The sequence below is a fragment of the Haliaeetus albicilla genome, chromosome 4, assembly GCF_947461875.1.
Source record: "Haliaeetus albicilla chromosome 4, bHalAlb1.1, whole genome shotgun sequence".
Classification (NCBI taxonomy): domain Eukaryota; kingdom Metazoa; phylum Chordata; class Aves; order Accipitriformes; family Accipitridae; genus Haliaeetus; species Haliaeetus albicilla.
Window position 1 is genome coordinate 23,319,971 of NC_091486.1, and position 16,197 is coordinate 23,336,167.

A 16,197-nucleotide genomic window follows, 5' to 3' on the forward strand; every position below is an offset into this window, starting at 1 on the left:
CAATTGACATTATATTTTTCATTGCGCTTCATCATTTTTCTTTGCTTATGTGTTTTCTGTTCTTTTTATATTGCAAAAGTTATCTTATATATCAGGTGTCAAGGGGTTATTGTATTTCCAGTGTTACAAGGAAATAACCTGTGTCTTGTCCCTGTATGTGGGGTACAATAAGCAGCCTTTATCCCCATTTACTGAAGGGAAGGTTGTGCCTAAGACCACCCTGTGAGCAGCATTAGTGTTGAGAGTAAAATTTAGATCTCCCAGGCTCCTAGGCCCATGTTTATCCAATTAGAAAATACTGCTTCACTCCAGATTATCTCATCATAAATAGAAAGTGTGTGTTATTTCTGGTGTGCCATCTGGCTGAATATTTCCTTTCCTTCATACATATTTTATGTATATCTTAACAAATCTTGGTGCCAACTTTAAAAAGTGCAGCACATGCCATATTTAAAACTGTTGTCTTGCTTTTATTTACTAGAGCTACATTCTTCCCTGCAACAGGAAACAGAGAGTTCCAGTTCCTTCAATGGAATGTGCAGCAGAGAGTCAAACTGTTAGTCAGAGAAAAATAACAGCTGCCTGTTAAATTGCATGATACATTTATGAGATTTTTCACTTCTGCTAGGCTGAGATGAAACTTGAATTTAGGTCACAGATAGAATGAATGCTATGGTTTCATTCCAGTCCTCATTTGTGTACTAAAGCTGTATGCCTCCACGTGGGTCCTGTAAATCAGTTAATACTGAATATTGAACTTACACTTTCACAGAGGCACTTTCCTTAGTCTATTGCCGATCAGTCTTACTGCTGATCTGTACACAGTACAGCAGGATCCCTCAAGGAGACAGCAAAGTTGGGATATTTATCCATCTCCAGATGTGCCAGACAGTCATTAATTCCACCACCCTCCCCCCTTGCCCCCCCAAAATTCCAAACTTAGTTCTTTTTGCTTTAAATAGAAGCTTGATTAAATGTTAATAGAAAGAAAAACCTAACACAAAATATTAATGAATTCTAATGTTATAAAAAACATTTTGATAATATTTTCTGACCTACACAACATGACAGAGAATTTTATTAATTGATTCTGGCCTCAGGTCTCCAGTTGCTTATTCACATAAAGAAATATAATAGCAAGCTTTACAGTATCAGCACTAATTTAATTACAAAATATTAAAGAGCATGCAAAATATCACAGGGCATAAAAGACATTTTTCTTAGAAAGTGGTATTTCTTTTTCTGTCTGCTCTTTAGAGGTAGTCACGAGAAAAAGAAAGCCTCTTTAGAAGAGGTTTTAGATAGAAGTCTTTTTTTCTGTGGAAGTCCAAAGGTAAATGAGAGATGGTCCCAGCCTGAAGACATTAACGTATACTTAAAACATGATGCACAAAGTGAAATGAATGGGGAAAGGAAGATAGGGAGAATACAAATAATAGGTCTTTAAGCAACTGAGATATATGCACAGCTTTGAATGTACATAGTTGAAGTAAACCTACTCCAAACCCTATATATGCATATAAGCAAATTCATAGCAAAATATGAGAAGTCATCACACCTTCTCATTGGCCCCTCTTATTTGATAGTTTTCCATGCACAAAATTATCCAAACAGTGGGATTTGAAAGACAGTCTTACTGGGCTGGTTTAGAATGAGCTGTTCAATTCAGAAGTGACAGCTTTGAAGAAAGCACAGAGAAGCTGGTACACAGCTATTTCTGAGCAATCTGATGATATATGTGTTTATAGTAGTTCTGGTTTCTTGAGCAGCAGACTGTCCCTAATTAGGATGAAGATTTTACTTGTCACTCTAGGTCACTTATATCAACGTCTCTTCTCAATGTCTAGATAAATTTGAAGATAACTTAAGATGCAAATACTTTTGGAGACCAAAAGGAGTGGAACTGTCATTTGGTATTCAGCACTATGCTGGAAAGGTAAGGTCATGTGATTTTTATGTAGTTCAAATAACAGTGGTATGGTCATTATTTGTTTTATCCAAAGTTTCTGCTTTGATTTTTTTTTTTTTTCATTTTCAGAGACAAAATGATAAAGTTTATGGAAACCTAGAATCTACAATAAAATTTTCATGTGTAGTAGTCCATTTTAGAACCTACCCTTAGGGCTCTTTCACAAATTCTGTAGACAGTAACAACCTTTTATTCTGAAAGAAATCTGGCACCAGAAGCACCATTATTACAGTCATTTCAAATGAGCAACTCTGGAGCCAGAGCAGGCTATGTGATTGTAAACCATTGTGTGAATGCCACAGTAGTTCTGTGTGTGTGTATATAAGTATACAGATAAAATACAATGTAAAACAGCATCTGTGATAGAACTTAAAATCCTATAGAGAGCATTGGAAAGACTGGAGCTAGCTAGCACAGATGTTTTCTTGTACTCTGTAGCACCTAACTTCTTTTGTTCTCAGCAGTTCACATGTTATTTTATATGGGGAATAACAGTCCACTTGTTTTACATAACATGAGCTTTGCTTATGATTTCAGGTCCAAAACCTTGTTTATAAACAAAATCAAAATGAAATAGCCATGTTTTATATAATTATCAATGAAGTCTCATCTCTGGCTCATTATAAGACTCCAAAATTTTAACATATGTTTTAGTAAACGTTGTGCAGCTTTCTGGCTTTTTAAGAATAACTGTAAAATTTCACACAGGTTTAGTAAATTCTTTGTACCCAAATGGCCAAGTCATAAAAGCACTACTGGCCAGTTCTCTATTGCTGGAGAGCATTCAGTTTCTGTGTAAACTAGTGGACTCTAGTGGAATTAGGCTAGAGAGGAATATTGCTAGTGATAATAAAACAGCAGATCTAAAAAATCACTGCAGTTTAAAAAAAAAAAAAAAGAAAAAAGTTAAGCATAATTAACTGATTCTTACATGAATACAAATAGCCAGGCATTAATTTCTAATAAAAACAATTAAAATAATTGAAATAGATGAATGTTTTGTTTTCCTACTATCATTTTCAAAGCAGTGAGAAGCCTATTTTAATGTACCTAGATGTGCAACTTACCCCTGTTCCTCCACAGGTCTAGTTGTAGATCACAGGTTTGGTGCGGACAACAGATAGATGATGAGCACCTGAGAACCATTTCTTATTTCACACCTAAACTGTCAACTTAAGCTTTAATTGAGGTACCTCTGTTATACTGCATCATGCATACCATAGTTTCATGTGACAAAGCATAATACAACATGATTTAAGCCATTTAACCCAATTTGATGTGCAATGACATGCTGTGAATATAGGTGCTGTTTATATCCAGTTCACGTTCTGAAGACACTGCTGTAGCTGTACAATTTTAAGTCCTTTGCAGATAACTCATTGGCTTGTCAGAGCCAACTGGTCTACTTGGTCATCTTGACTGTTTACATTTTAAGGAACAGAGTAGTTTTTGGGTAACCCTGTTTGGCAACTTTTCTGATACTGTTTCCCATGCTAGGTGTTATATGATGCCTGTGCATTCCTTGAGAAGAACAGAGACACTCTTCCTGCTGACGTAGTGGTGCTGTTGCGAACTTCAGAGAACAAACTTCTTCAGCAGCTGTTCTCTAGCCCATTAACAAAAACAGGTATTCTCCGCACAGCTTTGCTCACATTGCAACCTCTTCAGCTACCCACTCCTCTAAAACTTAAATTGTTTCTGGACAATTTTTTTTTTTTTAATTCTTTTTCAGCTCTGCTGTTTAAAGTTTCCTAAGAGAGGGAGAACATTCCTAAAATGTTATGATCGTATTTTTTTTTTTAAATGTGTGGACATGAATTCTTTTAAAAAACCCAGGCAGAAAGATTCATCCCTCACTCCAGCGAAAGGAAGATTATCTAACATGTAGGGCAAGAACTCATTCTCGGAGCAGGATGAGAATATGGGAGTTTCTTGGTTCTTAGTCCTTTACTAAGATCAGTTCTCAATTGATAGATTATTGTGTACCGTGTCTTACAGTTCATAAATCATGCCATGTAGATCAAGTTGTTTTGGTGGTAATATCCATCTATTTAGACGGATTTGTGCAGTACATAAAGTTTCTTACAAATTATAAAAACCACATACTAATCTGCTAGAATTAATTAATTCAGTTGATTTAAAGCTTGTTGACACTGAGTTACACAAAGTGCACACATCTGTAGCTAAATAAAACAGCAAGATGAAGTTTGATTTCTCCATGAATAGATGCCAGAATACCAGTAACCTATGCAAATGATAGTTCTGCAGTATACATGCAAACAAGCCAACAATGTACACAACTCTCAAAACTTCCTACATTTTAAAAGTATCTTTTTCATAATGGGTAAGAAAAAGATGTAATACTAAGGAATAGTCTAAATACGGTGGATTGTATTAGACTGCAAAATTCTTGGGATCTGATATGACACATGCAAATGAGGTTGTTGTGGTTTTAGGTAGAAACGTGTACATGCACTAAGTAGTGCTGTGTAGGCTTATTGTACATGGGCTGTAGATGCAATTCTGTGCCTGTGCAGCAGCTCTGTCTGGGATTTCTGGACCCTCAGTAGCCCAGTTATAGTCTCTGGTGATGCCTTTAACCTCTCTTGAGATTTCTATGTAGAAAAAGAACATCTGGAGAAAAACATATATTGGAGCCTTCTATGCACATGTAAAACTGATAGCAAAATATCTGTTTTTCCTACATAGGATAGATTCCTGTTACAATGTCTCTGTTCTTTTTCTGTAATTGAAAGGCTCTAGATTACCCCCCTTCAAATTATGCTTTTAGAGGTCCCTGAGAGGTGAGGATCCAATGAGGAATCTGCCTCTCCTTTCAGCTATGACAAGCTTAGATGGAGGGGGCTATGGTTTAAGAATGAAGTAGGATTGGTTTGTGCCCAAGTAGGGAACAAAGAATCTTTGTGTCTACTTCTGACTTTTGAGGCTGTATTAAACTGGTAAAAGGGATTCTTTTACACAAGCTGGATGGATCAAGCAAAGCAAAAAAGAAAGCTCACATGTGGTCAAATGTGCCTCCACACCCCATACTAGCCATTTCGTACCTTGGAGCTATTGTCAGAATGTAACAGACTAAGTGCTTTGTCCTGGTTATCAGTCCCAATTATTGTAAATATTATACTTTTGATTTTATTGCTATTTTTAAATCAGAATGCTGATGCTTTCATGCAAATTCATCTTCCTCTGGCTTTTTAGAGGTATTTTCAGTGGCAGCAGCACTGAACTTGGGTATTTTGCCCAAGATGCATAAAAGGTTCAGTAAGAAGATACCTCTTGTTGCAGTAATGTATAGTTACCAAATTGGTGTGTTTCCGTTTTTTTTGTCTTGCCTCTTACATTCCTTCTTTGTTTCCTGTTTACATGAATTGCCCGCTTTCTGCCTCCCATTATAGAACATATACCTTTCCATGAAGAGCACACAGCAAGTTGAGTGTTGTCTTTATTTCTGTCAAGTTGGTACAGGACATCCTGTTAAAAAAATTATTGTGCATATGCTCCTGTGCATGGTGTTACAAGAATAGCTTAAAACCCTTATGTCATTTTTATTTTTTAAAAGTCTTTATGATTTTGCTCTATTTTTTCCAGCTGTCTAATATAATTGGCACTCACATCCTGTGTTGGGGCCTCTGCGTTCTAAAATCAGATTGTTGCCAGGTTTAGTTTTGGCAGCTTGCAAGATAAATGAAAGGTTTGGCTGAGAACAGAAGGTATTGCTGGCAATGCTGCTTCATCTCTGCTCAGTGAAGAAAGATAATGCCATTCTCTTAACTTTCTACAAAGAGGCTTTTGTAAACAAAAGAACAGTGACTGAGTAAATGTCCCATCATACTCTGTCCTTGCCTCTTAGCCCTCTTCCCTCCACTCAACATGTGGTTCATTCCTAAAGCAAACCAGGAAAAATACAGATTAAGATTCATAAGCCTGATACAATTTTCTCCAGTTTTTTGTAGATTACTGACTGATGTGAAAGTTAATAATTTACATGGAAGCTATATTGCATCTTTCCAGGTAACCCTGACTTGAAATGAGCCTTCTGCCAGTATCTCTGGTGTTTTGTTTGAAGATGAGTGACAGCACATTCTCACATCTGCTTGCAACTAGCTCTGGAATTTGCAGCGTAGGTGGTTTTTGCCAAGCGGCGATCTCCAATATGTGTAGTAGTCACTAGGTGGTGCTATCCCAGAAGCAAGAGGGAATTTGGGACTGGTAACATGGGTCTGACAAATACTGAAAATGTGGTTCTTAAATACCAGTAAGAACAAAAAGATGCCTTTCCCACCCCGAGAAGATCCTCTGTTTGAAGTATATTTATATAACTGTCATGTATTCCGCTGTCAAAAACTAAGCAGCAGCAAGAAAATAAATATTAAAAAGACTAAGTTCTTTTACTAATTTAAGATCATGTTAATCCCTGTAATTTATCAAATATACTTATCCCCTCTTAACAAAAGCTTCTATTTCACAGTAGCAGACTGTGTAGTTTAAAGGGCCAGGAATTAACAGCAGGACATTAAATATACATTTGTAACAGTAATTTATAGTTAAGAGAGTGCACAATTACTGATACGAGACACCAGAACTTAAACATTCTGGCACTAATTTTGTAGTGTATATGCATGTTTTGTCATCTTTCAGTAGAAACTTAGGCACCTTCGGCACGTTTTGGAATCTGTTCGCACTTCCTAGGGACCTTTAACTTCAAAACTGAATGCACATAGTCTGGTTTAACCTACCAGTTCTCCCAAATGCTTCCGTATTTGTCACTTTTTTCTACAGACACAGCTTCTTGTGCTGAGAATTCTGTATATTCTGAAATTAAAGTAGAATTTACTCCAAATACAAGAGAGAAGTTGAGCATTTTAAAAAAACAAAACAAAAAACGTTGCCACTACTCCAGTTGAATATACATGTTCTCATTCAGATATAATGCATTCCTGTTTGTCTCTAGTTTTAGTTTATTACTGTTGCAGCTAAAGCATCAGAAAGAAAAGGAATCATGATCTAGAAAATGAGTTCCCTTCTAAGAAAAGAGGGCTTTAACTGGAAAAATTAAGGAGAGCCTTAGTACATTCACTAGTGGTATCACTGAGGAGTCAGACCATTTGACTCACCATCCTGATATTTAAGAATTTTTGCAGCATCACCTTTAAGTGGTGGTACTATTGGGCTGCTTGGGCAAAGCACCACTGGGCCTTTTTAAGACTACAGTTCCCTCTTCCACTTTTCCTCTTTCTTACCTTACATCCCCCAGCTGACCAGATCGTGCTGGAGGGATAGAGAAGTGTGCCAGAGGGGCTTCATCTTCTCAGAAAAGCTGCAGCACAACATGATTCTCTACTCCTGAAACACAATCTCTGCAGACTTTTTGCCCTTCTATGACTTACAGACCTTTAGAGCTATTGTCAGGGTTGCTCTGCTCTGCCATAGGTCCTTGCTGGAGAGAGGGGGAAGAGTTGCCACCTGGAGGGAGGGAAGGGGAAATCCTCCAGCCTTCCCACCACCAGAGTAGAGATGCTGGAAAATGTCCCTGTCCTAGCTCTCAGGATCTGTAGTGGCTGGGCTTGACCGAGTAGAATAAATACAGAGCTGAGTACCATTACCACTACAGCAACGTCACATCGAATGATGTTGGTAGCATTTGGTATTGCTCACATATTCAGAGTGATATAGTATCAACATGTCATCCATTGCTAATAAACACTCCTTGTTCATGGTGCCCAGATATTTGAGCATAATCTGTCAAAGAGAACTGGGATGAAAGTTTTCATGACCTTCACTGAAGACTTAGGATAGTGATGTTTTAACAAGGGAATTTTTTTTGTCCAAAATAGGAGGAAAACAGATTTTTTTCAAAACCAAATTAATTATAATTAGCCTGCCTAAAGGTCATTTCCTCTCGTCAGTATTGATTTTTAGTCTGTGTTCTTTGTGCCTTTGAGTCTCCAGCTCTGCTTACAGCCCTCAGACAAAAAGAAATTATAAACAATGTATGTCTCATATTAAAAAAAAAAAAAAAATCACCAAAAAACCACCAAAAAACTAATGGAACCACCAAAAAACTAATGGACCATGTGTTAAGAGAGAATGTGAAAAAAATGTTTCAGGCTTTCTTTATGCACACTAAAGAACACAAGAACTAGAGCCTTTTGCAAAATCCCTTTAAAGAACTGCTTTTTGCTACGCCTTGGTGACAAGAGTACTATCTCAATATTTATTTGTCCATAACTTTGATAGCAGCTGATTCCTCATGAAGAGTCAAAAACTGAGGGAAACAAATGGATTTTCTTGCATTTCAGTCCCATGAACAGATACTACTGGGCATGCAGTGAAATCTTGGCCAGTTGAAATCGTAGATGCTTTGCCATTGTTTTCAGTGGAAACATGATTTGACTTGTCATGTTTGTGACTGTGCACTTCTACTGAGCACAAGCCCTTCCTCTAGTGATACTTAGTGGCAGGTCTCTTGGCTTGGTGTGTGTCATTCTTATGCCTGGAAATATAGCGTGTTTCCATTTGGGCTTAGCGGATTTTTTCTCTTAATTCCACACATCACAATAGCGCAAAAGACTCAAATACATCTTAATTTTACTGATTTATTCTACAATAAAATCTTTTTATAATGGTACTTCTGTGTTAGTATTTTCACCTCTAAGAGATAACTGTAGGCACTCTAAGTCAAATGAATCAGAAACAAAGCCACTGTAATTATAATCTAGTTACTTAAAGATGAATCAGAATTTATATTTTGTAAGAATTTGGGTCAAGTTAATGGAAGCTATATATTATCAGTCGGGCCACAGAGGCTTTCCTACTTCAACTGGTCCATATGTTAAAAGCATATAAAAGTTAATCGGTTTTGCTTTGGTGCCAGCGTGTTGTGTGCAAAGAGAGGCTTTAAACCACAGCTGTGCAATGTAACAATTGTGAACTTTACTGGGTTGCAGATGTGGGACATCAGTAAACTAAATTAAATGTAGCTTAACTGAGTTTAGAGGTAGAGTGTTGGATTATGTTTTATTTAGTTTTTCAGTTGAGCATTTTACAGTTCAGTGTTTCTTTCTCTTCATATCCTAAGGTTTTGTGTCATAGGACAAATGCGGTACACCGATGCTTATAAGACTTGCTGGCAGTAGGATGCAAAACATGCCCTAAAAATCAACTCATCTAGAAACAGAACCATCTATCAGATCAAAGTTAAGGTCTCAGTCCTGCTAAAGCTTTATATAAGACATAACAATTATTTACTGTGGAGATTAACTCCCTATAAATATAGAGTGTCAGTGAATCTCTGGAATTGCACATGGCAATAAGCACAAAAGCTGAGGAGGGTCAAGATAGATTTATCCTCTTTATGTTTGGTACAGGGTGTTGCCCAAGCACAAGTCCACTGGTTTTAATATGAGACTTCACAGATTACATTGTACTGAAAATGGGCAAAGGGCATAGATTTTTTTTTTTTTTGCCTCCAAGTGCTTGCAAACTGAACCCTAAAAAAAGTAAAAGTGGGCAAGTTTAAGAACAGGTCTTGATGAGCTTACTGATTTGATTCATAATAGGCCATTCTCTGTAGAACAAATTCTGAGAATAATTTTTCTTTACCCTTCTCTCAGAAGAGAGGAGGTATCTTTTCAATTTTCATGTTTCTGGCCTAGCTTCTCAATTTTATAATGAACATTATCTCACACTAGTGAACAGTAATTAATCTTAACACTTCATTGTATACTAATTAAATTCAAAATGTGTTGATGTTGAGGAATCAAAAGATGTATTAGAAGATTATACTGTTTTTAATATTAACTAGCAGGCTGTGGGATCTCACTGTGCAGCATATACAGAATTTAAAGAGAAATATTCAGAGAACATTATACAGTAGTTGTTTTAATGAGTAGTTTACTAGGCAGTTTCTACAGGCACTATGTGCTCTAAGGTCAAACTGTGTCAAAGATGCTTGGTATGTTATTGGAAGCATTCAGTAGCTCTCAAGATCAAATCCTAGAAGAGCAATTATTTTTAAATTTGCTAGTGAGTTTGTAGAGGAGATAAATTTGTTGAATATTCAGATAACCTTGCTGGTTTGAATATCCATAATGGTTTTTGATGTGTCCTTTACAAAGAATGTGTTTATATTTCCCACTCTTTCAAAATAATTGAAATAAGGCTTAATGTATCAGTGGAAAACAAACCTATGAGTCTGTGCTGGATTTTGTATATTTGTTTCAGAGTATTTTGTACTCCAAGTGTGCTGTCTTACTATGATTTATACTTTTATCCATTTTCTTTATTCCTTTACCCTACAACAAACTGTAAAGGTCAGTACTTTACTAAACCAGCATTATCTTTTCTCTTATTATTTGACTACTTCTTAATTATTCCAACCTGACTTGGCTTGTTTTAGGAGAGCTTATAACTGAACTGCCTGGACAGCAGGTCACAGTGTGTGTCAAAGACAGAAAATGTATTTGTGGGTGTTTGTATGAATGGGTATTTGTTTCATTAAGTGTGGAGATACAATATAAATGAGAATAATGTTTTGAATTGCCACAAAAATAACTGATTTTATGCTATCTGTGATAATATATGGAAGTGCTGAGAGCCAGAGGAGCAAACATTCAGTTGAGAAGCCTTTGAGACTTGATTAAATTAGTAGTCAACATCATTAATGCCTAGATTTAAAAAATGGGGAGGCCTGGGACTCTGATAAAGTTCTGTCACCATGTTTCATCCTAAATTAAGACTTTTAAAAGACAGCTTTTCTCTTGAAGTATCAAAACCTGGTTTTGATGCCGTTTTTATCCTGTCTAGCTTAGGGTCTTAACTACTGAGAAGACTGGTAGTCATAGTGAGGTCAGAGAAATTGTTCCTCCATTTTATTCCATGTGCCTTCAGTGACATCTTTATACCTGAATTTTTGCCACTGAATTCATTGGGAATCTTCGCTGGCTTTAGTGGGATTTTGATCAAACTGTGTATGTATGGAGCAGCTTCAGCAGCAGGTCCTAAGCGATGGAATATATACTGTAAAATGTTTTATACACTGTATGGAGAGGGAACATACTCTGGAAATAGAAACAGTGGGCTGGAAATCACAGGTCTTTACTTCTCCTGGATTTCCTGTTTATTCACTGTTCTTGTAGAAAATTATTTTTGCCTTCAGGTTAAACTGAGTACTGTGAAGCTTAGTGTTTGAGGACAGTCCTTAGATCATCAGAGACAAGATGCTGAGGTGTGACCTACCAGAATGCTTGCTGTTGGTTCATGTTGGTGAGGGAGAATAGATAAAATACTGAGATAACTACTATGTTTTTCATAATCAAACTTTTACTTTTCTAGATAAAGCACATATGATTGGGGGGGGGGGGGTATGTTACATAACATGCAAGAGAAAGTTTGTCAATTACATAAAACAAGGAGGGGAGACCAGACATGAATCAGCATGTGTGGTAACCATATTTTCAACCTGATTATGTTTTTAGAAGTATTCTTTCACATACCTCTGGAAGAAGAAGTAAACTTGTTATGTGTCCTGAGTTGAGGTAATTAGAATAAGGGGGGTTTGGCTACTGCTGAAAATTAATGGAGAATTCCACAACAATGAAGTCTTCACAGAAAATACACCTCTGTAGTTTTCTTGTAATCTCAGTTACAGGTGTGGTACAGGAACCGGGGCAATCTACTGGGGCAACAGAAAACCTCGTGTTGATGGTGAGGTGCTTTGTTGATGACACAGACTGCAGTGTTCTGTTACTGTCTGCTGTTCCCCAGAGATTTCAAGGTTTGTTGTCCTGAGTTGATTACACACAACAGCATCAAATCATACGCTACCAAAGACGTGAATGGAAGTTGCTGAGGACCATATCTGAAAGAAATGGCCAATGTCTTCTGACAATATATAAATCATAAAAAGCTGAGCCACTTTGTTCTGTAACGCAGCAGCTGGGAGACTGACCAGATCAGGCTGTGACCAGCCTGCCAGTCAGTCTCCGGCCAGTTAGTCAGGTCTCCAGCTAGGCAGGCTACAAACCTGACTAAAGAAAATGCTGGGCATCAAGCAGCAGAAAACTCCAGCATTGTTTACACTATAACTTCTAATTGCTTTTTCCAAACAATTTTTCCTTTTTTTCGTTTTTTGTCTAGATTCAGCTTCAGTTAGCTCTCAGCTGTACTTAGTGTACCACTCCTATCATTAGTCCTGTGTTTGGACAGAGGTGCCCAACCTATGCCCCCCTGGCTGTGGCCAGATGAAAGGGTTTGTCCAGCAGGCAATTCACTCCCCCTTCTGCCACCCTCTTTTCCAGAGCCATGTGACCCTCCGTTGTCCTGTTCTTGGGAACCTGTCTATCATATGAACAGGCTATGGCATATGTGCTTTGCCTGTTGTCTGTAAGTTTGGGACTATGATGTTCTGAGAATCACATAAGGTTTGCTTATGTATCCTATGATCGCATATATGCCTCTAATATTTTCAGGAAATGTCTGCATTTCAGTGAACACACTCCCAATCGAGTAGATGGCTACATATGTCTGATTCAATTTAGCTGGAAAATTGGGCATGTTGCTTAAAGTAGCCATTAATATTCAAGGTTGTGTTTTAAAAATACCTTGGGCAGTACCACTAACTAATTATGTACCATAATCTGTTCTTCTTTACTAGGTAAGGGTAAAAGTTAAGACCTTTCTTACTGAGATCATACATTTACATACCTTGGAATATAGTAGGCAGTTTGACCTTCATTTCATCTCAGCTGCTGTCAGTGTCTGTCTTCCCTTGCATTCTAAAAAGTCTACTAACCTACTGTGTTAAAACGATACTTAAACATAGCTGTGATGATTGCAAGCAAAGTTTCATTTGTTGCTGTAGACATCACACTATGTGTTTGCCAGTGCGTGCCTTGCTAACGTGGGAAGTGGCCACTGAAGTGCCTGCAATGTGTGCGGTAGAAAGCATAGCAGCACTGAATTTACACTCAGGTTCTCCAATCCCAGTCTAGCAGTGTAAAGCCTCTAAGTATATATAAATATGATCTGTGTCTGCTTCATGCTAGTAAGACTAAAGAAACCTTTAGTCTAATTGTGAATCAGGATTAGCATTTGTCAGTTCACTATGGCATGGATTTTCCATTTTAAATAATCTGGGCCAAAAAGTGCATCTTTTTTGCTTCTGAAGCAATTACTCATAATTAGGTTATTCCCAGGTGGGCAACACTATTACTAAGTTTTCATGGTTATCAGATTCTGTTTTATAGCATGAATCTCATTTTGGAAATACTATTTCTCAGTTTTTATTTACTTACTCTGAATAGGAAGTAAAGTGATTCTCTTTTCAGAATAAGCAGCAGTGGAAGTGTGTCTGTATTGATAGCTGTATTCTACAGACTATTTTTATAAATATATTCTTGTGTAAAATGTGTAGTATATGAGAAAATTGGATTCTTAGCTTTTTATTGCACAAGATCAGCTTAAATTACTTCAGTGACTCAAAAGAATAGAGTTTTGATAGTCAGTGACCAGATTAAAATTAGTACCCAATAAAAAAGTACATGTATTCATTTATAGTCGAGTTAAGAAAAGCTTAGTCTTACAGTAGCAGAAGATGAAAATGCATTATGGAGATAAGCAGTCAACTTCCTTAGGCTAGATAAAATATACTGAAAGGAAAGACAGAGAAGAATCTGTGTATGTCAAAGACTGTCTGACTCTGTACCTCTTCTGGAGTGCAAGTGCTTAGCTGTGATTAGAAGTAGTGTCAATGAAATATGAATGCATTGTAGCATTTCTGACCATATTATACTGTATCTACATGGTGTTTCAAGTAACCCCTCTTTATCTGAACCAGAAGCATGAAAGAAATTAATAAAATATATGAGGATAAGGAAGGAGCTTGTACTGTGCCCTCTCTATATTAGTAATATCCCTGGTACAGCTTGTACAGTAAGGTGACTTTGTCATTAGGCTCTTTCTCTGTAAGTCATTTGCACTTCACAAACTAAACGTTATATCAAAGCTTAATGGAATTCTTACCTGGCATGCTCTTACTTTGGGAGGAGTGATCTATTGCAGAGATAACCAAAATGAGGTTATAAATACAGTGCTAATACTACTAATATTTGCTTGATGCTACTTACAGAACCCATCACCTAAAAATAATGAAGCACTGACAAACCCTAAGTAACATCAGAACATCCAGCCAGAGAGTGTACTTCTCCTAATTAGTATGGAAAGTCAACGGCTGGACAAATCATTAATTCGGCCAGATCACACAGTGAGTAAGTGCCAGGGATGCAAGTGGGAAGCCAGGAATGCTGACTAGCTCTTTCTGAGATCTAGAGAGCACTTCCAAAGTCCAACCTGAAAAAAGAAAACCCATTCCTTCTTTCTGTGCTGTGTAAATACTTTCAAAACCTCTCCTGCTTGGCTTTGCATAATAGAAGAGATACAGTACTTTGACAGTATGGTCTTTCTCACCTAGCTGAAATGAGGTATCAGTGAAGAATATGTTTGCAGAGATGTGAGATCTCCTATACAGCTTCAAGACACAAGGAGTTTTGCTGGGCATTGGCACAATGAACTTAGCCAGTGAGTGCATAGATTTTTGTGCTGCTACTTCTCTTTCTGTTGGAAGCTCTCAGAGCATTTCACAAACTTTAATGACTGAAACTTCTCAAAGCATTAATGATATTCCTAACGTTATTGAACAGAGGGAAAAAAGGAGAAACACTGGGGCTGACTGACTACCCCACTGACACAAATGAATCCCAAAGACCTTAGCCTCTGATCCAGCAGACACATAGGTAGGTAGGAGCCTTAATTTTTCAGATGAGCAGTGCCGTTGAACTGAAAAGGAAATGCATGTGAATAAAATTAAACATGTACATGTTTAAAAGATTAATCCTAATTTTAACCATTAAATTCTCTCCCCTCCCTCATGAATGCCTTTTCCAAAAAAAACCTAAGAAAATTTGGAGAGGGTTTTAAATCGCTTAATTGGTCCATTTTATGGAGTTGGATTTAATATAGGTAGTATTTTATTTAAGACTACATGGATGTCATTTGTATTTTCTCTAAAGTGTTGACCATATAATAGGTGTGAAGCTAGACTTCTGAAGGCACAGTGCAATCTTTTAACCTTTAACCGGTTTAACCTTTCAGGGAACCCATGGCAGTTTCAACTGGCTATGTTATTATCTATAAACGTTTGTTCTTCAAATATTGATGTTCTTCACAAAGTAGAATAACATTTAATTATTTTCGGTGTGTAAAATAATAAATGACCTTGTACATGAAAATTGAATGCAAGGACAGGTACCAAATGTTTACTGACTATAAACACCATGCTAACTCTGGGTAAAACATTTCTTACTATGTAGACTAATTTTCAAATGACATTTGTTCTGTTCATTAGTTTTAATGGCTTAGACATGTTAAAGATAGGTAGTTATTTTCCTGAACATGAACTACTTGAGATGACTAATTCACGAACTTTTATTGAAACATCATTTTGTGTTTGATCTGGAAAAGAAAATCCTAATAACACTTTTTCTGTGGATTTCATCTGATGCTACTATTCAGTAGTTATTAATTACATAGGAGTTCACTTAACACATGAAATAAGCACTGATAAGAATCCATTCCTAGAAGGAAGTAACTAATGAACAAAATCACAATATGTAAAGCTTTTCTTTAAGTAGGAACTGACCAGTTTGGGGTTTTGGGTAGTTTGTGAAGTCATTAAAGATTTTTTTTTTAATAAAGAAGTTTATTTATTTGCTTGGTTTGCCAGATCAGAAATGTTAAGTTTAGTTTTAGTTTTGCATGAGGTGCTAAGGGAGAGCTCAGGGTTATTAGTTATGAACCCTAGAAACCTAATGCCAGCAGTGAGTGTGGTGAACCTTCAGCAGCTATCCGAAATTTTATTTGATTGTTAGAGTTTTGTAACTTGTTATAAAATGCAACAAAATTTTAGTCATTTTAAACAATCTGATTCAAATTTGTTTCTTTTCCCAACTCCCCTCTTCTAACCCATGTTGTGTTATCGGTTCTCCAGTGCAAGGCTCTCAAGCTTTAGACTTGCTAATCTGAAGCCTAGCCAAAACCAACCTTTCCAGGTTGTCTACTTTAGCAAAAAAAAAAAGGCAGAAAAGAGTAGTTTCTAACATACAAAAATATCAAAATTACAGCTAAGAGAAAAATAAATTCACTAACTAGTTGCT

General features: G+C 36.8%; 1 protein-coding gene across 14 annotated transcripts in view; it reads left to right on the forward strand.

Annotated features, from left to right (window-relative positions):
• Window positions 1–16,197, forward strand: part of MYO3B (myosin IIIB) — a 213,651-nt gene that overhangs the window by 114,022 nt on the left and 83,432 nt on the right. For all 14 annotated transcript variants that reach the window (XR_011324318.1, XR_011324319.1, XM_069781384.1 and 11 more), the window contains 2 exons: window positions 1,848–1,936; window positions 3,467–3,596. Coding sequence is in view for 12 of the 14 variants with exons in the window: in XM_069781384.1 (XP_069637485.1) it covers window positions 1,848–1,936; window positions 3,467–3,596 (219 nt within the window). In the remaining 2 variants the exon portion in view is untranslated. The remainder of the gene's footprint in view (window positions 1–1,847; window positions 1,937–3,466; window positions 3,597–16,197) is intronic.